Source organism: Hippoglossus stenolepis, chromosome 4 (genome assembly GCF_022539355.2).
Source record: "Hippoglossus stenolepis isolate QCI-W04-F060 chromosome 4, HSTE1.2, whole genome shotgun sequence".
NCBI lineage: Eukaryota > Metazoa > Chordata > Actinopteri > Pleuronectiformes > Pleuronectidae > Hippoglossus > Hippoglossus stenolepis.
In genome coordinates, this window is record NC_061486.1 from 20,808,333 (window position 1) to 20,831,251 (window position 22,919).

Genomic DNA, 22,919 nt, shown 5'->3' on the forward strand with positions numbered 1-22,919 from the left:
TCCAGTTCTCTTCTTCAGAGGTGTGTTTTAGATAATGAAGCTTTAAAAGACGGCTTTTTGATGGTGAAGGAATTGTGTTTTCAGGAACCTGCTCTCACAGGCTCAACTGACGGACTACGTATTTAAGAGAACTATAAAAAGGGCGCAAAACACATCTGGGTTCCAGGCTCTGTAGTTAAGGCTTTTCATGAGCGATCTCATGGAATTCAGAGCATCAGGAGTTTTTGTTTAGATGAACATTAACAGGAAATGACATCTTAATCTTTTACAACCATAAAGGGTTGTATATATTTAAAGATATGTTGACCCTGAGACAAAGCATCCAAGGCTGGTGTATTGTTTTCTTATTGTCAACAAATTCAGAGAAATGCCTCAAATCAATGGTATGCAAGTCTGTCTGACACAGGCTAGTAGAATCAATCCATTGTGAATTAATTCATTGTGATTTTGGTATTTTCAGGAATTTGTTTACAATAACAATCATTTTAGAACATGGGACAAGATGGTGAATATCCCCTATGTTTAAAGGTCTTCTGCACTTGCCAACCGCCAGAAGATATTAGGGATCACCAGCAGATGTTAGCAAACATTGCAGATGTTAGGTATATATGTATACCTTAGCTTGTTTTGGCCTTCTAGACACCTTCTGCTAAGGCTGACCCACCATATGCAGATCAGACCTGGGTTCTTGTTCAAAACGACCTCTCTGGTCAGTGGAGAACGCCCTCTCATTCCCTGTTTCCCCTCTCTATTGTGTACCTTCTTTGGGAGAGACTCACTTTACAACCAGTGCGGATGTGTCTGAGCTTAGCTGGAGTTGGGCAATGCGGCTCAGATGAATCTTCATTCAGCCACTGCTGAAGGTTTTTGGGTGAAAGAAGATGTCATATGTTGCTCTCAGCAGGAAGCTGATTTTGCATGCCTCCATCTCCCATAGGTCCTTCCAGGTTTCTGTAACAAGGCTATTATTGTCAGGTTTTGTGTGGAGCAGGTGGACCCAAGATGCAGAGGCAGATGTTTCAACAAAAAGTGTCCTTTTAATGGCAAAAATCTACTAAACAGGAAAAACAACTAGAATAGGATAACAAAAGTCTCAACTGAAAAATATAGAGCACACTGGGGAAAACACTAGGAACTCACGAGAGATGGAGATGACGCAGAGGAATGACGAGGCATAAATGATGACAAACCAACAAGGACAAAGGGAAGCACAGAGACTTATATACACAGGGAAGGCAGGGGCAATTGAACACAGATGGAACACATGAGGACTGGTGCCGACAATCACAAGGGCAGGAAACAGGACAAAGACAGGGAGTCAAGATGGTAAACACACAAGGAGCAGAAATTACAAAATAAAACACGAAACCGCACACAGGGAGAATACATAAATCGAAACACAGAAAGAAACAGAGTGGGAAAAGGAATTGGGACAAGATGAAACACCTGTGTATTCGACCCGTATTCACGGGTCGAATACAAACCTAAACACAGGGATAGACACGAAACACAAGGAGGTCATAATCAAAACTGAAAACACTCTTCTATAAAGAGGTGAGAATAAACAGTCTGGAGTCATAACCATGAGGGCCGGATTCCAGACGGTCCAAACTGGAAACTGAGACGTTTGGGAGGAGGGCGGTCCGGAGGAGGGAATCTGGGACGGAGCACAGGGGCTCGGGCGGGCGACCCGGAGGCTGGTCAGGGCCAGAACATGGAGGCCCGGGCGGACGGCCCGGAGGCCAGTCAGGGGTAGAGTATGGGGGCTTGGGCAGACGGCCCGGAGGCTGGTCAGGAACAGATGCAGGGGGCTCTGGAGAGGATGGCAGCTGCTGCAGCTGTCCAGGTACAGGAAGGGCGTTGGCCTAACCCTCAGACGTGGGGCAGGAATGGGGAACTGAAGAGGTTCCAGCAATTAGAGAGACACCAAGCGAGACCCCTTGGCGCGGAACAGGAGCTGGAGAGGCACCAGGCGAGACCTCCTGGTGCGGGACAGGAACTGGAGAGGCGTCTGCCGGGACCCCCGACGCCGGATCAGGAGTGGCCTCTGCCAGGACCCTCCTGCGCGGGACAGGAACTGGAGTGGCGCCTGCCGAGACCCCCGACGCCGGAACTGGAGTGGCGTCTGCCGTGACCCCCGACGCCGGAGCAGGAGTGGCGTCTGCCGGGACCCCCAATGCCGGGACTGGAGGTGACTGCAGCCCAGCCAGGACTGGAGGTGGGTGCTTGTGAGCAGGCTGTAGAGGAGATGGGTTTTTGCTGTGTGGAGCGCCCCCTCTCCGACATCTGCCACGCACAGCATAATCTTGACGGAGGCTGCGGTGGTCCTCCAAAAGCCAGACAGGTGCCAAGGTATGGGTTAGTAGATGGAGCTGGACAGGATAGGAAGTGTTTGAGCTTAAACTGAAAAACATAGAGCACACTGGGGAAAACACTAGGAACTCACGAGAGATGGAGATGACGCAGAGGGAGGACAAGCACGAATGACGAGGCATAAATGATGACGAACCAACAAGGACAAAGGGAAGCTTCTTAGCTATCATCTTGCTCACCATATAACTTGATTGTGTAACATCGTCTCTGTCAGAATGTCTTGTAAAAGCTGCTTGTTGGTCACAAACTTTACAGAAGAACATTGACTTTACCAAAGAGCAGTTGTCAATTTAACTCATCCAGTCTAGCTGCATGTTTTCATATGTAATAATGCTGAAATTGGCTATTTTCATCACTGCAAGTGCCTCCCTCTAACCATGACACTGGCTTTTCTTTTGACCTCAACAAAAACTAATAACTCAATGTTAGTCTCTTTTATTGAAGAAAAAATTCATTGCTCTCATGAGAACTATTTCATATTAATGAATTGCCTCATGGGCTGGATCAAACTGTCTCACAGGCCGTATATGGCCTAGAGGCCGGACGTTCCCCACCACTGCTTTAAACCCTCACATGGATCAAATCCTTGGGGTGAGGGTGTCTGAGTCCGAAAGACATCTATCCAACAATGCGTCAGGCTTACTGGGCAGGCACTGGCCAAGCTTGGTGTGTTATTACAGTGCAGCTGGTTCAACAGAGCTTGAATCAACAGAATACCAAAGTGGATGAATGAATGCATTTTCATCGCTCATGCTTCAGTTGGAGGAGAGCTGCGATATCAAGACTGTCTCATTACATGTAATGGAAGGAAGCAGTTTCAGCACATATCTGATGCAACAGATACTACAGGCGCTGAGGGAGACATTCAAGACACAGCATTTATCTGTAATGTAGTAATGCCTTTGTGTAATAACGAATCATGATTCAGTTTATGGTTATAATCCCATATATATTTTATTTGATGCCGCTAGATGGATGTATACATAGTATACAATACAGAAGACAACTGATAACATTATCTGTACATGGTGTGAATAAAACAAGTAACTGTACAAAACCATCTTTTTGTTTGTTTAGTTGTCCCTCTGAACCAAAACAGATACCAAATTAACACTAAAATGAGTTTTCTGTTGAGGGACGTGTTGAGTGACTGGAGAGATTTAAGGACAGTTTCACCTTTGAGTAATAGTAGTTATCTCCCATCATTCTGTGATGTCTGATGAGCTTTTACCAAATATATTTCAGAGTGTTCATCTATTCTCTGTTCGGAAAGTATGCTTCAAATATTTACCTCCACCAAGGAGGTTATGTCTTCAGCCCTCTGCGTTGTTTGTTAGTGGGATTATGTCAAATTTACTGAATGGATTTCCATGAAATGTTGTGGATCTGGACAAAGGGGCAGATCCAGGAATTTCTTTAACATTGTGAGATAGGATGTTTGATTTTTTTACAGTTTGACAGAATTCCCAGAGAAATAATTCATTAATCTGGCCCCCAAAAAACAGGCATGTTTAGCAGACTGATATTTATGAGTGTGTGTAATTAAGTGCAGATCCAAATAAAAATCTGGATCTGGAGCAAATTTAAGTGTCACTTAAGTTTCATAAGTTGGGCCTTGGCAGAGATGCCATTATGGTTCCAGCTCTGACTCAGTTCCAACAGTTGGAGAGATGATGAGTTGAAATTAAATGAGAAGAATCACATTAAAATAAAAGACTGTAATGCCAGGATGGAAAGTGCAGCAATATCTGTGTGGTAATTGATTTACTTTTTTGTAGATTTTGCCAGTAGTTTTACCGAGTGTGTGTTTCATGGGGTGAATAAACATTTTGCCACTTGAATATACTGTGGGCTTCACCTAGCAGTTCACTACAGAAAGTTGGCATGTCACCAACCACTTTCCTTTTGATGTATTAGTCATAGTGTGTAGTAAGTCACAAACTGAAAACCAGTGGCTATCAGGTGTGTGTCTCCTGGCTGGGTTTGGTCGGACATTTCTCTGTTTTTCATGGGCCAGAGTCTCAGCTTTCAACTAATAAACTGGTCTGGTTCGGTTTCAGTTACATTTTCAGGTCTTGTTGGGTTCAGACACAAATCTCTGGACCCTTGAAGAATACTCTGACCCAGTCATCTTGCCACAACAATTTGGCCTTTGTCTAAGTCCCTCTGGTCTTTACACTTGCCCACTTCTCCCGCATGCAACATAATGACTATAAGAACTAACTTTTAATTTATCATCTGATATTCTGTATTTCAGACTCTGACATCCACCATTGTTTTGGGATTATCAAAGATTTTTGTTTCATTTGTGAGTGGTCATAATATTTTGGCTCATCCTTAAAGGTCTTTTGTTTTTAAGGTGTTGTAAGATGTTGATTTTACCCAGAGTGGAACTTTTTCAGCTCTTTCATCTCTTGGAACAACCCTCTGCTCAGCATCAGAACAGCTAAAACTCTTTGCTTTGAAATATGATGAAAAGCTATTTTTCCAGTAATGTGTTTTTAAAGCAGCTAATGGATTTCCTGTCTTTCATTGTGAGAGTGAGTTTACATCTATTGGCTTTTTCCTCATTCAGTTTTAATGCTGCTAATGTCCTGTCCTCTTCCCTCTTGTGTTCTGCTGCTATTATAATAATAATCATTATGATCATAGTCAGTGGCTGTTTGGAATATGTAGTGAAAAATATAAATATAAATTCAAGCAACATCTTCATGTTGCTTGTTTTGTTCAACAAAGACTCCAAAATAAAGCTTTTAAATGAAAGAAGGTGGAACCAGTAAAGTTTTTGCATGTTCCTGCTTTCATGTTCCTTCTCTGTTGACTGATTCATTGATTAGTTCAGTTAAGTGTTTAAAAATGTTTACAGCTGACTTCAGTCTCCAGGGGGTTTGAGTGTTGTAACAGTCGGAAGGTAATTTTCAGGTGATGACGGAAATGTACAGCGACGGTTCTTTGAGGAAGCCACGCTCCTGTGCGGCTCATGCAGAGAAGCGGCTCTCACAGTGCTAAGGCTTTGTGGAAGGTTATAGCTCTTTGGCAACAGAACACACAACTTAACATTTGTCAGTTTTTACACACAACAGACAGAAACACATTACGTTTTGCACCATACAAACAGCCTACATTCACTGTATACACAAATTTACCTATGAAAAAAAAAAAGTTTAAAGATATTTGGTCGTTAGTATTCAGGGATTCTTTGATATTGATCCAATTGAAAAAGACTGTTTCAAGTGGGTATCATGTTGTATCAGGTTGACTGTGTTTCATTTCCAAATGATATAAAGCTGTTAAGATGAAGTGAATGGCACCAAATCAAGACATCAATTCAAAGATGTAAGAAAATGATGCAACAGCACAGACCAATTATGCCTGGACTGTGGCAGATACAGTACTGTGTTTCACATATCGATCACTTCAGTGATGAGTGAAATGAGAAAAAAATGTCCATTTACCGGTACCTGCTTCTGATAACCGCACAGTGTGGGTGTCACACGCTTTCATCCATTCTTATCTCATCCTATGCATGGAATGATCAGTGTCTCTGCATCCTCTGCTACTGTCTGTATAGAGTTTACACAGGCATTGTGTCATCGTTTAAGGTCGAGGTAGACTAACCAAAAGTCCAACCTGCCACAGTTGGTTTGACGGTTCACTTTACAAGAAGACAGCTTTCCCTCTATTTGTATGTAAACAGATCTCTGTCTTCAAACAGGAGCAGGAGGACATGGCGCTCCCTGTCTTCTACTGTAGAGCAGACACCCCTGCAGACACAGTTAGACTGAAGTTGAGAGGATTTGCACCCAACACAGCCATCCAATCATTGTCATGCTGATTTGGGACAAGGTTCATCAGTTTGACTTCCAAAATTCAATCCATGGACTGTGCCTGCTCTGCTCTAACATGGCTTTAGGTTGCAGAGATCCAGTTCCTGAGGCTTCCTCCGTCCAGAGCAGTGGTCCCTGGGTAGATTCATACCATTCTCGTTTATGCAGTGCACCGGCCGCCTTTTAAAGCCCCTTCCACAGGACTTGGAGCAGTGAGACCAGGTACCTACATCCCACATGGGGCATGGATCCCCGCATGGTCTCACAGCTACAGGCCTGTCAGTGCTGTCACAGTCCACTGCAGGACGCCCCTCCACACTCTGGCACTGCACCAGCCTCTTCTGAAAACCATTGCCACAGGTCACTGTGCATATATCCCAATTTCCTGTCACCCAGTGACTAACTGGCCTCTTCCCCATCGCTTGCTTCTTAACTTCTACTTTGTTGCTGTCCATCAGGACGCTGTTATGTGTTTTGTGGCTTCTCTCCTCTTTCTTCAGGGTTTTTTCCTCCTTGCTCTCCTTGGAGACGTGGAAAGAGTAGCGCACCCTGGGTGGAGTCATCTTCCCCACAGAGAGTACCTCCACAGTCAGGGGCTCCTGCAAGGGTCTGGTGGCCCGCAGAATCTCTATAGATGTGGAGGTGCCGCTGTAACGCAGCAGGCTGCCTTTCACCAGCAGGTCGCGCTCCACCGCTGACACCACGTAGTTGCCGTTCAGGAGGTACGTGCCATGCTGATTCTTTACTGCTAGGTAGTTTTCATCGCTGACCATTCCTCGATAGCCGCGCTGACGGATGTCAATGTTGGAGGCTCCCACTGGCAGCATCACCACAAAGTTGTAGCCATGACTGGAAAGGAAGAGTGGAGATGTGAAATATTAATTATGCTATTTTTCATTGGTGATGATGTAACTTAATTTAAATTCTAGAATAATGTAGAGTGCAGCATGTTGCTACTTGTTTCCTCTCTTCCCCAGAGTAAGATTTGTTTTCTATGCTTGTAGTGGAAACATTGACACAAGCCTATCTTTGCACAAAGAGAATAGGCTGGGTGAAACGAGTAAACTTTATTCAAAGTGAATGTTTCACTAGTTTTATCAGAAGTAACTCCAACAATATTTCACTAACTGATTATATTTTGTAATTCATGAGCCATCCGCCAACATCTTTAAAAGAGACATATGATGCTTATTCAGTTTTTCTTACCTTTAGTGTGTTATATAGGTTTTTGTGTGGCCTACGTAAAGGGTCTGCAAAGTTCAAAAGCCAAAACTCTGTGATAAAGCAGCTTCTCTTTAAGATGATCAACCTGACTTTAAGCACAATATCTGTACTTCAAAAGGGATCCCCCCATGATTTAAGCAGCTCATTAGACTGCGCCAGTGTAAGTGTTAAATACAGAAGTTATATTTTGGAAATAAAGCTCTTTGACTTTGGCTGACCCTGACTGAAACACTTCTCGTCCACTTAAAAAAAACCCGGTGGCAAGAGTTTGACAAGCCTACAGCCACAAATTAAAACACAAATTGGTCCTTTTAGTTCTTACAAGTGGAAGCCTTAAGCATTGGCCACATGGAAACAACTCAAACTCCCTGAGTGAAGGAGGATCTGGACGAGAATGAAAACCTTCATCCCTCCTAAGCAGATGCTGGTTATAGCTGTTAAAAAGCTTTGACTTTTACAAGACCGTTGAGTCTGGGCAGTTTGAGTCTTAAGCAAAATGATGAAAATGATCATGTGAATCAGGAATAGGACAGGGGCATCATGTTTATAGTTTTTCAATTTTTTGTCTTTCTTCAAAACATTTCACGACTAAGGAATTTAGGGCAACAGGTAACAGATGCTGATCTCAGGCACTGGGACATTTGTTGTTTTCAGAACTTACAACAGGAAACTTGAAAAAAGAAGAAAGGAAAAGATGCATCTGATCAGCACATGAATTTAATTTTAATACCCAGCTGCTGATGATATCCGGACCCACAATTTTCCTTTGATGATCTGCTAGAAGAGCCCTCTTTCACACTGTGTCAATGAGACCTCGTCCTTTCCGGTACACTTTTCATCACAGGAATAAAATCATTGCTTTCAAGCCACTGGTCTCATGTAATTGATTGTGTAAAACATGCAACCTGTCCCCAAGATGTTTGACCTAAATCTATTCATGGTGAGTTATTTACATCTTGTGTCATTTGTATTTGTTTTTTATTTCCTTGACTGTATCTATTTCTCTTCCCTAGAATTTCACATTTTATTGTGCAAGAAGATCTTTAGATATCCAAAGTTTATCATTTGGAAACGTAACTTTCTTAGTGGGGATTAGATTGTGAGCAAATGGAAACATAGCAACAAACCACCTCAGTGAATTCATCAATTCTGTCAGGAGATTCCCAAAAGAGCATAAAGCACACAAAGCATCCTTACAGTGAAGTGCAGAACTCCACTCCTGCTGATCTCCAGACCTCTATCCAGAGTCAGCTCTCTGTAGATATGCATCCATTCTTTTATGTAATTCCTCAACTTTCTTAGAGACGGCACACTTGCCAAGACAACAGAGCAATGCTGCATGCCTCTCCTCTGGTCTGTCTCCTGTCCAGAGCCCTTTGACTGCTGCTCCCTGGTTTAAAACCTTGGTCAACCCTGTTATCATAAAATGTGGCACTCAGCCACATTGTCTATTCTATTACCACTGAAGATATATTAGAAATTCAAAAGGCGACGAAGAGCCAGATTTGCAAAGATCTCCAAACATACTCTAAAAGATAAGGCTTCATTGCAACCACTGTTCTCTCCCTGAGATTGAACAAAGCAGGTTCAATTTCTGATTTAGGCTTCTGGTTGCAAGGACTAATGATTCAAAACCAGTAAACAAACACATAAACGCCAACTCACACATGCACCAACATCTGTGGTAGGTCGTGGCAACACCCATGACATCATCACATGCTTCTTGTGAATAACTGAGTCAATGTAACTCTAACAAACAGCCCCAATCTGGTGTCATTGGCTGGACTCCAGGTTTGACAACCTTCAGAGTCAGTGTTTGGATCATATGTTCCATATCCACGATTGTCCTCGGGAGCTTATGAGCGCCATGACAGTTACACATGCAACATGCTCAGCTTCACTGATGCTCTGGCCGGGCTCCGCTGCTACCTTCAAAAATATGAAATTCCTGTATTTCTTTAATAGTATTTAACTTATTTTAATTGTATTAATTTTACTTCTGTGCTTTTGTAATTCCGCACCTCTTCGCGATCAACTTAAAATACTAGGTTACTGTCATTGTCGATGTAGCTAACTGTGGGCCATCGCTTCATGTCATCACGTTACACAGTTGTCCTCACAACTTTTTTATGTTTGTACCGTGTAAAATACACCTCTAATTTTTGTCCATTTTGCGACTATTTATGCTATAAGCCAAGTTTAGCAGCGAGCATGACAACTAGGCCCATGTGAACACAACTACTCCACTTAAATCAGAAGTTGAAGTCAGCATAAAGGTGGATACACAAGAAATACACAATGGTGTATGTGTTTTGGGTTTAAATAGATTTTCCATTAAAGTAACTTAGATGAAAATCTAACCATTTAAAGATATTTATTCATAAATTCAGATAATAACAAACAGTTACTTTTTAGACTCCGTGACAACTATGGGTTTCCTTTCTGAACTCACACTGCACAGTTTTGAAATACCATGTACGTATTCAGTCTTGCCATTACTTTGGTACTTGACTAAAAAGTATGGTCATAAAATAAAGTTGACCCTGACCTGTCCCACCACTTCAGATGTGACCCCAAAGAGTGGCACAGTGTGCCGGCGTACTACTTACACAGGTTTGGTGAAGAGTCCTGAGACTTTCTTACAGCCCTTGTTGTCCCCGCCACACACGCCACACTTGTCAGACTTCTTGTTAGAGTCCAGCTTGCCATCGCAGCCGGCCTTGATGCATTTTCCCTGAACACATACAGCTGAGGTGTCAGGAGAGCAGGGCGTCCCATCCACCACCTGCAGGGATTGAGGTTATAAAAGTTACATCATCCTGGGCTCAGGTCATTGGGTAACATGTGAGTAGGACAGCGAGAGCAAGGCTGAAGATGTGCTCACATTTTGACAAACACTTGAACCCATGTACATAAATGAAAATAATGAACCAGAGAGAGTTACAGTGTGTGTGAGTGTAAACGAGATGTGGAGTTGTGTTGCTGCTACAAGCTTGTTTTCATGCTGTCCAGCCACAGCTGTGAAGCGATACAATCCCTGCATGTTTCCCTCTCTCACCACTACTGCCACTAACACATCTCCACTCGTTGTGCAGTAGACAGAATTAGCTGTTTCTTCTTGCACTGTGGATGAGGGCCAAGTCACACCAGGCCGACAGTTACTGTAAACACCAAACCAGGAAACCTCTGTGAACATGGAGCCGCTCAATAAATGTTTCAACTACACCTCCCATGAGGTTCTGACTTGTGACGAGGTGTTCAAGGACAAAGAGTCCAGATTTCATTAGGAAGCACAACTGCAGCTCAGAAGATTAAAATACTTTACTCGTGTCATGTCTCAGGTTTTTAGACAGATCTGAGTATGAGGAAATTTTTTCAGTGAGTAGAAAAGTGAGTGTGGATTTAAAAATTTGGTATGAGGAATGTTTCAGTGAAAAAAATAATTATACACACCTTAGGAGCAAGGACATAGAAGTAGCCAGTCCCGTTAGCACGGCAGATGAGCTTGCATTTGTCCTTGGGAGAGATGCCAGAATATTTGGGAACCCACACCACAGAGGAACCCAGTCTGTTGGTGTTTAGGTTTAGGCCGTTGAACGCCTCACATTGCTCCTCCCTGAAACTCTTACCTGGAGAGAGAAAAACAAGCTTTGAGTTGATTGACAGCTACTGCAGCACTGTTTACTGCCCAGGGTGTGATGCACCAATCATGCTCTCTGTTCTTGCACATATAGCACATTTTACATTTTACAGGGACAACTTTACATACAGAGATAGTGTAGATAGGTAGATGTACTTTACTGATCCCACATTGGGAAATGTTAATGCTACAGCAGATGAACTCACTGACATGTACTTAGTAAATAACAATAAAACATAACTAGAAATACCTCAGTGAAATCAAATCACTTTGTCTTTGAGTCCAAGTGACAATCAAAAGTTTTCCCTCAAAGCGTTCTTGAGGTTTTGCATTCAAGAGGCCAAAAGCATATATTGAGAGGCCACGTGACCTTGCCTTTTGACCTTTGACCAGTAAAATCTAATCATTTAACCCTTGAGTCCAGGTGAATTTATGTGCCAAATTGGAGAGAATTGGGCCGAGACATTCCTGAGATATCACATTCACAAGGCATAACTCTTGCTTTGTGAGAACACAGTGACCTTGACCTTTGAACCTTGACCACCAAATTCTAAGCATGACCTCCATGAGTCCAAATGAATAGTTGTACCAAATTTGAAGACATTCCTGAATGGGGCGTACATACGTTCAGACATACATACGGGCTTGAAAATTTAGGGTAATTTCTCATTGATGGACACACAAGGCTCCATTGATATTAGCAAGGAAAACTCCTTCCTACAGCACAGCCCCATGCATTTTCAAATCCTTTTTAGTGTATGCATAGTCCAAGTGGGGGACCACATCGGTGGACCATCAAGACCACCAAAAGCTTTACTATGGAGAGAAAATGGACTCAAAATGGTCAAAAATGTGAACATGACAACTACACTTCTATGAAGTTGAAGTTAAAAGTCTGTTCCTGAAATATCTCCATATTTATCAGCTATAATATATTTTTATAAGAAGAAATGTGTCCTATTATAATGTCGTGAACACATAAAAATGTCTAGTTATATTTGAAAAACATTATTTTAACAATAAACTTTTCACATTATAATGTGATAGTGATACAATTCAGATTTACGTTATAGTTAAAAATACTCTCAAAGTTGTGAGTAAATAGATTAAAAAAAATCCTGGCTCTGTCCCATCAACCGGATCTGCCCTAAAAGTTGCACAAATTGGTGCAAATTGGTTCAGTACTTTTTGTGTAATTCTACTTAGTAAGAGAATTAAATATAATATTCTGTAAAAATTGATGACAGCACCTAAGTAACGATATGCAGGCTCTCTTGTGTAGAGATCAGAATGTGCTGCTCTATAGGTTTCCATTAAATTTCCAAAACTAAGCTTAAAGGTCCAGTGTGTAAGATGTAGGTGAAAGGGATCTATTGGCAGAAATTTTATGTAAAATAATCCCAGTGATGTTTTGACTCGGGTGTTTCATCTAAATTGTACAAATTATTGTTTTCTTTACCATAGAATAGGATCTTTAGCTTCAAATACTTTATATTAACATCGGGAGTGGGTCCTCTCTACGGAGGCTGCCATGTTTTTACAGTAGCCCAGTCTGGACAAACGAAACACCTTTTGAGTTTTTATGACAACTGAAGGCTACCACAGGTTCTCTTTGATGTTTGGAAGGGGAGGGTGACGTGAGGGGTATTCAGCTGCAGCATGCACCTTCACCACTAGATGTCGTTAGATTCTACACACTGTACCTTTAACTTAGAGAACAAATACACTGATGCCTTTATGGATCTGTTGTATGTAAGTAAATGAACTGATGTCATGAAGTTGTGGAATTGTGCCTGTGGGGTAGAGTTTCAGTGAATGGTCAGTCAGAGCCCTCTCTGTGTCTCCCTGTGTGAGCAGAGCCTAGCGTACCTGTTTCAGGGCAAGGGTTGAGGTTACAGGAGCGATATTTGATGCGAAGGCCGTAGCAGTATTTGCCTCCATTCTCAGGGACGGGGTTGTTACACTCCCTCTTGGCGAGTTGAACTCCTCCACCACAACTGCGGGAACAATCTCCAAATGCACCCCATTTGCCCCACCGGCCATCCACCTGTGACCAAACGAAAAGAGGCCGTACATCAGTTGTTTCCATTAAAAGGACCGAGGGCAACTGATCTTCCAACACTCACCTTGATCTGCATGGTGGCATTCTTATCAGCGCAGGCTCCTCTGTAGCAGACCTTGCCGTTGCCACAGCTGGTCCCATCCGCCCAGGGAAAGTGTCGGGTTTGACAGACCAGCTGTCCTCTGGCCTTCCCAGTGCACCACAGTTTGGAGCAGGGCTGCATGTATGGGCAGGGTTTGGAGGCGGGACCGAAGGCGAGCTCACACTGGCGGTGCAGGCTGTAGCTGGAGCCAGGCAGGTTGTCCGGGAGAGACAGCTGCCTCTGAGGCTGGTCCAGCAGACAGTCTCCTAAAGAAACAAACCCACAGCACTGCTCTCAGTCCCACTGCACACTGTACTGACTCATATGGATATTGAAATCCAATGACTTCATGACTAAACATGTGGAAGTGTTCAAATATCTATTCAAAGAGCAAGAGTTTATTGAGCCGCTTGGTTGCTGCTGATCAGCCTTTTAAACATTGGAAATATTTCTGTTTTGACTTTGACTTGTTTCCAGCAGCAACAGGCAGATGTTTTCAGATCGAATAAACCCACTGATACCTGTCAGCAGTCACACAAAGTTAGCGTAAGAGCCAGATACTTCCCTCAGAAAAAAAGTGCATCGACCAAACCCATTGTTTCTTATGCCAATTCATATTGCACACAAAAATCGTTCTCATCTGAAGCTACACCGCACTATGTATTGCTTTCCCACCAGAAAAGGCAAAACAGATCAGTAACACATTATAACATGAAAGGTTTATTCTTACAACAATGTATTTTTAAGTTATTACAACATAAACACATCATAAAAAGAAACCATGTCTGTTATAACAATGCAATATTAATCTTGGTTCAAAACGAAACCTTTCACATGATAATATGATAGTGTGATGTGATGTCATGTTTGAGTGAGGAAACATATAAAGAACTGATAATTTGAGGAATATGGACTTAAGTCTTTAGTTATGGCAATCAGATGGGATTAATGCTTCAAGTCCACTTATCAACAAATCATCCTCATGTGATTGATTCGCTGCTCCAGGTCCTAACGTGAAGTCTGAAAATGTGCATTTTCTCTCTCATGCACACTTTTTATTTTTTTGCTAAACCCACTGAAATTTTTAAAAGTTCTTTAGGATACTGCCCAGCCCATAAATATAAAAATAAGTTTGAATCAGCTGGGTAAAATTGTTGTGCATTGAAAGGATGTTCAGATGACTTTCTGCAAGTGAATGGTTTAAGGTTTATCTACGTCGACATCATTTAAAATCAATGGATTACAGCATTCAAGGGAGATTCAAAAATAATATTTTTCGAACCAAAACAGAAAACCAAGACGATGAGCTAAAAGACACAAAAACTGCCCGATGATAATTCTCTGTGGGTGGGTTACTCAAAGAGGCACCTCTGATCCATCACAAAAAATGCCGCTTTAAGTACACTTTTAAAATGTCCTTTGATTAAAATGTTTTGACTTATTTGATAAGTTGGATATTATGATATTTCTGTGGATTCTTTGCTGATATAAGGTTTCATCCTCTCGCATTTGAACTTCACAGTGAACATTTTAAGTGTGTGCAGAGCTTTTTATATATAGTCTATGATGCAGAGTGAAGTTAGAAGATTTTAGAGTCAATGTTTTTCATAAAACAACTGAATTGGATTTATTTCTGTTCACATGTGTGATTCATATATGTTTTATTTATTCACTTAACTCTTTTTATTTTTTCATGCCTTGCATGTCGGCTATTTCAGAGGTCTGTAAATAAAAAAAAATACCCCAAGTAAATAAAAGTAGACTCGGTCCACAGACTGAAGGCACACTGCCCTGCTCTCAATGACTGCCACAGAGAAGTTGGTCGCCTGTTTATTCAAATGAAGCAACTTTGACCTTGAAGCTTGAAGCAACTTCAAGGCTGATTGACAACAGGCTCACCACAAAGGTAGTGGTCGGCACACCAGATGTACAGCAAACCATGATCATTTGCTCCTTAATAAAGCTGGTGGGCATGAGTGTGTTTGTCAGAGTAACAGTGTGGAAATGTCAGGCTGTAAAGTCTGCAATGTACACCTGAGTGAATATGACTGGGTGTTACTGGCTGCACAGCTTTGAACAAGCCACTGGCTGTGAAGCCTCATTTATCCATAGAGACATATTAATGAAAAAAAGAAGGACGGAATAGAAATATTTTTGGCCTTCGGTCATACTACCAAGATGATGAGTACAACTGTGACAAAAGCGAGCCAATGTCTGTTTTTTTGTGGGTTAGATTACTACCAGCTGACAGCTCAAAGCCTGGACAAAATTAGCGAGTCCATCTACATCCAGAGAAGTGTTTACTAACCATGACCTCTGTCCAGGAACTCAGTAATGATGGCTGCGCTGCAAACAGACCAGGGTCGGCTCCTGTCAATCTGAATCAGCGTGGGAGACATCATGTGGTTGTCCTTTAGTTTCCCAAACACCTCCTCACATGCCTTCACATTGTCGTGGGGCATGTTGAAGACGTGGCCTGAGGAGAGAGGGTGGGGTGGGAACAGAGACAGATGGTCACACCGTCGTGGGACTCAAGTAGTTGCATTTAATGTCATACCATGATATGCAGTTGGTTCAGTTACTGGGTGGATACAGTGAAGTTTCTGCATGACCACATATGTATGAGATGTATAAATGTGAACTCCACTTGGACTGAATTGGAGCTGATATCACAGCCGACAGGAATGCGTGGCATATGTCCATGCTCTAAATCTGGTCTGACAGGGGAATTTAGTTCCCTAAGAAAATTGTTTCATTCCCTAAATACGGACATGCAGTACTTTCCAAAAGAAAAAGAGAACAATCATAAACTGTGGTTTCAGCTTATTTAATCATGGACCAGGACCTTTCCGGAGGGAAATTGTGTCATTATTTAACATATACGTGGTCAGTGTAAATCAATGCCTCCCTTGGGGCCTCAGGAGTTACTTGTGCATCTGGTCTCAGGCATGAGTCCTGCTTCTTTTACAGCCCCATCAACCACTGATTGTTGAAAATGAGAACGACACTGTTACTTGTATTATTAATAGGATTGGCCTTATAGCGTTAGCTTTGAGTAAACTACAGCTGATTTAATACTATCCATTAAATTGCATCAACAAGCACAGGAGGAAGGATTAGCGGTGATCAACTTTAGTTCCTTTTCCATTTTACCATGTTGCACATATAAATATATCAGTCTAAATCACTGCTACCATAGAAAAGAAATAGTCAGTTCAGTTAATTCACCCTATAGTTCAAGCTGTACTGGAAACTTCTCCTCCGCCAGGAGGTCATAAATCTCTTTACTCACTTCTGAATTCAGCATGATGTCAGGTTTCAGACGGATCCAGCTGGATCATACAATACTTTCTCTAAGCACATGTACCATGACCCAGCTGTGATGTCACTCAAAAGTTGGTAATTGTAGCTAATTAATAAGCAAGAAAACTAGAAACAGGAATTCAAATTATAGTTCAGCATTTTATGTAATGGTAAGAGTGAGATGAGAGAACTGGTGTCATATCTCATGTCTGTGGGGTAAAGAACAAAGCGTTAGTTAAACTGACTTAGGAAAAACACTAGTAGGAACCCATAAAAGAGCAATTTTGATGTAGTTATATTTTAGGGGTTACTTTTTTTGTTTGTCATGAAATTTTCCCTGAAACCAACAATCATTTCTTTTTCTGTACTGGTTTAACAAGATAGATAGAATGTAAAGATAATCAGCTTTAAAAGTCCAAGTGTATTTTATAAACATTGGAAACAACTGGATATAGCTTCTTCCCCTCAACTTCCCAGCTCAGCGAACAAGTCCTGGCCCCAACTCCTTCCTAAACACAAGACTGGAGTCAAACCCACCTCACCCTTGGAGACAAAGCAAATATGCAAATGTTTTAAAGCAATAAACAGAAATCAGCGCCATTTCCACCAAAAATGTCAGAGCTCTGCATGTCTGTAATTCAGTGGCATATTAAATACACAATTGCATGAAAAAATTCACTGGACATTTAATTGCAACACAGTTCAGAGTCCAGAGAAAAGTTGAGACAGTTTTGGTGTAATTTTTCTTTCTTAAATTGGCCTTTTCTTCATCTGCCAGAGAATTACAGCTGGGGTGTACATTTGTGAGTTTATGTAACCATGTGAATAAAGGGCCTGAACTGTTTTCAATTTTCAAGATTTTTTCAAAAAACATATCTCTCTCTTGCTGTTTGCAGCTGCCAGTGTGCAGAGTTACGTTGTGCAGCTGGTATGTGGAACATGCACTGATCTAAACCTTGGCCTGTAAGACCCAGACGCTCATTCCGAGTGTGCCCACCCAATTAGAGACTACTTCAAAAACCAACATCAGGTCAAAGTAATGAAATAGCTGATGGGACTAATAACCCTGCAGTGCTCTGGGACTGGTCTGAGAACATGAAGATCATGATGAAAGTTGCAGAGCTTTCCAGGCGGGCCAGTTTACACACTGATTACGTGCACATACGTCTGTCAAGCCGGACAGCAGAATTCCTTTGACAGTTTAAGTTGAGGTTGTATGAAGCTATTGCCCTAAAGCCAGTGGTTCTCAATCTGTGATGTGGCCACCCCTGAGACGGGCACAGAGCCACTGTGGAGACTGTAGGGGGTAGGTGTGTGTGTGTGTGTGTGTGTGTGTGTGTGTGTGTCTGCTGTGTGTGTGTCTGTGTGTGTGTGTGTGTGTGTGGCTACCTCAACACACACACCTACACTATACTATTCAATTTTCATTTGAAAAGGCAACAACGGATATACCTGATGTCCACACTACTCCAATGCTTTAGAGCCACTAAAAGGAAAAGTTTGGAAACGCTATCCTCTTTTAGTTTGAAAATTCCAGGGCTGCATTTTAGTCTAGATGGGCAGAAACTGAGATGTTTAGAAACGATGACGTAGACACTCACAACTGCTTGCTGATTGGGTCTTTTCAGTAAAAACGTAAATTTTGCTTATTAGGTCAGGCCCATCACATGACCCCCTATACCAGAAGAAAACTAACTGGCCTCAGCTACCAGTGTAGAACGCAACATGAATATAATCAATTACAAGAGCTGCTGACCCTGTTGTCTATGCTAACAGCTGTTGTGAAGTTAAAGTCAGCTTTTTACAATAATACAACTGCTTACGTGCAGGAGACGATCTATTATTCGAGCAATCTGCGACAATTCTGCAACTATAAACCGAAGGCTTCCTGTTTACACCAGCCCGCACATGCCCAGTGTAGGTGAGTGGTCATGTTATTATGCGTTTTAAGGTCTGTTATGTATTATGATTAAAACTGAGACGGGGCGCTCAAGTGGAGAGAGATTGTTTTAGTTTGAAAACATTGGAATCTTGGGAGGGGGGCATATGGAGTGAGTGTATTTCGGAAAATAAATGCTATTCATACAATTTATTTCACTAATGTTGAACTTTTATTCAGTTGCTTTCCCTGTGTTTTAGAAAAAAGTTTGGAGTGGGAGCACAAGCTCTTTTCTCCTTCTGAAGGGGACCATATACCAGATTAAGTCTAAGAACGACTGCCTCAAGCATATCTCTCTCTGAGGCCTGCTGCAATTCCACTGTGTATTAGCATAAATCTAAAATGCACAGGAAGTTCAGTTCCCTCCTAATCAGTTACACTTCATTCAAACTACACCAACAATCAGCATGTGTCTAACCTAGTTCGTGGGCAGTGGTGAAAGCCGAGGGCAGGCCGTCATCCTCGATGACAGAGCAGCTCCTCTTCGGGTCACACATGGTCCCGACGTCAGCCATCCCCAGTGTGTCGCAGGTTGTGGCTCCACAGAGATCCTGGTGACAGAGACTTGAGAGTTAAATGTGAAAGGGACTTTTCTCTTTTTTTCCTGGAGGAAACGTAGAAAATCAGATAGGACTCGAGCCATGTTCTAAAGCCATGTTTCGTGTGGTTGAGCTGAGAGTTACAGAGTGAACAGAGCGTAAACGGCACTAATACAAAGCACATGGGGCCGTGGTTTGCTTATTGCTGCTCGCTTCTTAAAATATATTGAGGCAGGGAGTCAGGGGAGATAGCCCATTAGAGATTTCCCCTTGGTGTTTAGGTAAGAGGTAAGAAGATAGTTTGGGAGGACTAGATGAGTCCCACCTGCAGCTCACAGCCCAGGGTGAAGGACAACCATGTCGGCTCCACTACAGTCTTTTCTTTACGAGTCACTGTTTCCTCTTGTATCCTTGACATCCCAGGTCGATCCATCATTTTGATCCAGATTGAAATATCTCAACAGCATCATGTGGAACATACTGTGCATGCAGCTGTGGCTCAGGAGGTGGAGCGGGTCATCCACTAACCAACAGGTTGGTGGTTCGATCCCATCCTCCCCTATCCCGCAAACCTAAATATCCTTGGTCAAGAAGATATGAAGACATGTGGGTGAATGGCAAAACTGTACTGGAAAGCGCAAGAATAGAAAAGCTCTATATAAATACATTTATTTATTTTATATTGATGGTCCGTAGATGATGAATCCAAATGACTTTGTAATCTCTTTACTTTTCCTCTACAGCCATCATGAAGTTGATGTTTGTGGTTTTGATTGAAATGGCTCAGACATGTTTGGATTCTCACGATATTCAGGTAGAACTGTAATAACTTTGGTGCTCACCCAGATTTTCATTCAGCACCATCATCGGGTCAACATTTCGATTTGTCCATTACTTTGGTTTATGACCTTTCCTTCAACCTCATTTGTAGTTTATTTACAAATGTTGGCATTTCAGCTCACATGGTGAACATGTGTAAACATTATGCCTGCTCAACATCATGTTTTGCATTCTGCTGTTAGCTTTTAGCTCAAAGCTTTACACGTACACAGCCTCACAAGCATTTAGGTGGTGTCATCTTCAGTTCAATGAAGGTCACAGGGCCAGTTGTGCACCCTTGTATATAAGTGCATGTTATTTTATATTTAAATCATAATGTGCCTTAAAAACTGCAGTGAAAGCCTGCACCACTGATCTCAGACCAGGTTTTCATTGGGCAATTGTGCAATCACTCTCTGCTGCCTCAAGTTAGCAATGAGCCCACAATGCACCTGAACACACCTCAAGACTAACATGCCTCTGGGCAAGTGCAGAATAGAACATTAGAATATTGGCCATGATTCATTGGTTTGGATACAAGTGTTAGATCTTTTCCTGGATCTTTAGCACTTATTTTACTCCTGCTCGGATCTCTCTGCTCTGGGATTACGGTCGATCAAGAAGTCTTTTCTGTGCTTTTTGCAGTGAACAAAGGGAATCTAGATAAACAGTGGTGAACTTGTTGTGTTACAGTGAGGCCTAAGGATGCCAGAAGCACTTTCTGCCAGGCACGTGTACTCCACATCACTTGGTCTCCATAACCTATGACAAGGTTTTTTCCAACGCAGCAGCTGTGCTCATTGTGCCCTATAAGGACAACAACACTGGCCCTGCACTCAGTGTAAATAAGTGATCTTTCCCAGCACTGGGATGTTTTGACCTTGATGAGTTTTACATGTTGCTCTGCCGTGAAGCAGAGAGGTCGTGTCTCAGACTGCTGGCCGGGATTAAAAGCAGATGACAACAACCAGACATCATAAGAGGAGAGACAGAAAGAAATTAGTGATGCAGAAAGATATATAGGTAAGTGGTCACAGTTGTGGTGGTCACATGTGGTTATCGTAACAGTTGTGACTGTTCTGAAGGCTTTAGATGGTGTCACTTTACATCAGCTTGAATGGAGGAGTGATTTGGATTCAAACTGGAGTTTTATGAACTGCTCTGATCTTTATGACGGTACCTCATGTAGGCAGATAACGACCCAGCTCTTATTCTGTAGGAGCACACAGAGGTGAGTTCTTGGAAACGACTGACTCGGTTGATCTTTTCCAGTGACTCGCTGAAGCAGCTAACACAGAACTACATGACGTGCATTGCGCAGCTGTGCAGATAAAGACACAGTTCGTGGATGGATTACTGAATGGGTATTGCAGGCACACAATGTGAAAGGGCCCAAAGGGTTAACGGGCCCCTGGACCTGAGTCTCTGTATGAAGTAACATTTATATTTCTTTTTGGAATGTCCATGAGACACAATAGGACTACAGAGAGATACAAAACTGTGATCAAGAGATGCAACATGGCTACAAAGACGTGCAATGAAAAATGATTAAAAGGGACACTGAATGACCATAACAGCATGGAAAGCCACACAGACGCACACAATGACATCAATGATATGTTATAATCAAATGAACCAGAAGTTCATGTATGGGTAGGGGGTGGCAATTTCCTGTCTGTTATGTTATGTCTGTCTGTCTGTGCCCCTTGTGCCCCCTTGTCTCATAATATATCCATACACTCGTGTGTATGCAGCATGTCTATTTCATATAAGTTAGTGCCGACTTTTATAGGACTCTCTCTCTCTCTCTCTCTCTCACACACACACACACACACACACACACACACACACACACACACACACACACACACACACACACACACACACACGCCTGCTTACCTGTTTGGTGAACAGTATGGCAGTGTCCCAGTAGTCAGGGTGCTTGTCGTTGTGTTTATTCAACTTCTTCTGCCAGGAGCAGAAGTTGCGCAGAGTCAGGGCTGCGTTACTGGAAACCTTCGGTCCCTTGTTGGCCTCATTTATCACCATGAAGCCCACCACCACTATATTTATGGAGTTGAAGATGCTGGGGTGTTTGTAGAGCCGGGCTGCTACTGACATCAGGGTCAGGAGATAGTGCTTCAGGTCATCCCCGTGAAATGTAGCCATCGATTCATCTGCCACCACCAGCACCTCCACAAACCTGGGGATGGAGGCGAACCTTTTTGACCTGCCTAAGGTTTTCAACACAGTTTCAGTGAAGTCATCATTATCCAGTTCGCCCACATGCTTGTATTTCTCCAGGGAGACGGTGAAGCTGGGATCAGGTGTAACTCCACACCTGCTGGTGAAGTTGCGGCCGAAGTGCGCATCAGTGCGTCCCCGGCGGCGGATGACATGCGTCCTGTCCAAATAGTTTCTGTATCCAGACGCGACTGCTGCGTCTTCAGCCCTGTTTCGACTGATGAAATACTCCATTCCCTTATAGGAGAACCCTCCATGGAGACCTTTGCACAGGCTGACAGCGGCAAATGAGTCCGGGTCTGTGTTGACATCACCGGAGTAGAAACATGCCCTGAGGTCTGCCGCTTCAGACGCGTTAGGTGCCAAAGGGCCACTCTCAGGGGCCAAGGTGCCCAGAGCAAGAAAACTAGAATCCGGTGTGAGTCTGAGGTAAAATTCCTGTTTGAACGCAGTTAATCGAAAAACATTCATCTGCAGATGCTTTTCATCATCTTGGAGATCCACGCGTTCGGGTGTGAAGAAATCGACCTCCATGCAAAATGTTTGTTTCAAATAAAAGAAAAAATGTATAAAAACAATCAAACAATGAATGAGTGTAGCCATCTCTGCTCCTCGGGCAAGTCCACAGTGTAATTCAGCGGCGGTGCGTTCGCGTGCAGTAACAAGTTGTGCGCAACGAGCAACAACGTCCTCAGAAAACTAAGCAGCCGCTCTGCCGCCTCAGCTTCTTCCCCATCCTGCACCGTGTCCACTCTGACCTCCAACTTGTCTGAGCCGCGGCGCTCACTGTCACTGAAACCTGACTGAGTGCGCAACACAGAGCTCACTGGTCATGCGTCTCGGTTTGTGCTGCAGCCACTTAACTCT

The 22,919-nt window shown here is 42.7% G+C and overlaps 1 protein-coding gene across 1 annotated transcript; it reads right to left on the reverse strand.

Moving 5' to 3' along the window:
• Positions 1–3,296: 3,296 nt before the first annotated feature.
• LOC118106600 (A disintegrin and metalloproteinase with thrombospondin motifs 15) lies at positions 3,297–22,919 on the reverse strand. The gene is made up of 8 exons (XM_035155282.2): positions 21,708–22,919; positions 18,869–19,001; positions 15,517–15,684; positions 13,191–13,474; positions 12,934–13,111; positions 10,878–11,053; positions 10,034–10,209; positions 3,297–7,049 (listed from the first exon to the last, which is right to left on the reverse strand). The coding sequence occupies exons 1-8, from the start codon at positions 22,653–22,655 to the stop codon at positions 6,272–6,274; spliced, it is 2,841 nt and encodes a 946-aa protein (XP_035011173.1). The 5' UTR covers positions 22,656–22,919; the 3' UTR covers positions 3,297–6,271.

Excerpts from the sequence above, each read along its gene's own strand:
- LOC118106600 (XM_035155282.2), bottom strand. The coding sequence starts at position 22,655 with ATGGCTACACTCATTCATTGTTTGATTGTTTTTATACATTTTTTCTTT. Across the intron at positions 15,685-18,868 it reads CACCACTGCCCACGAACTAG|GCCACGTCTTCAACATGCCC; the intron begins GTTAGACACATG and ends CTCTCTCCTCAG. Across the intron at positions 10,210-10,877 it reads TCTATGTCCTTGCTCCTAAG|GTGGTGGATGGGACGCCCTG; the intron begins GTGTGTATAATT and ends CAATCCCTGCAG.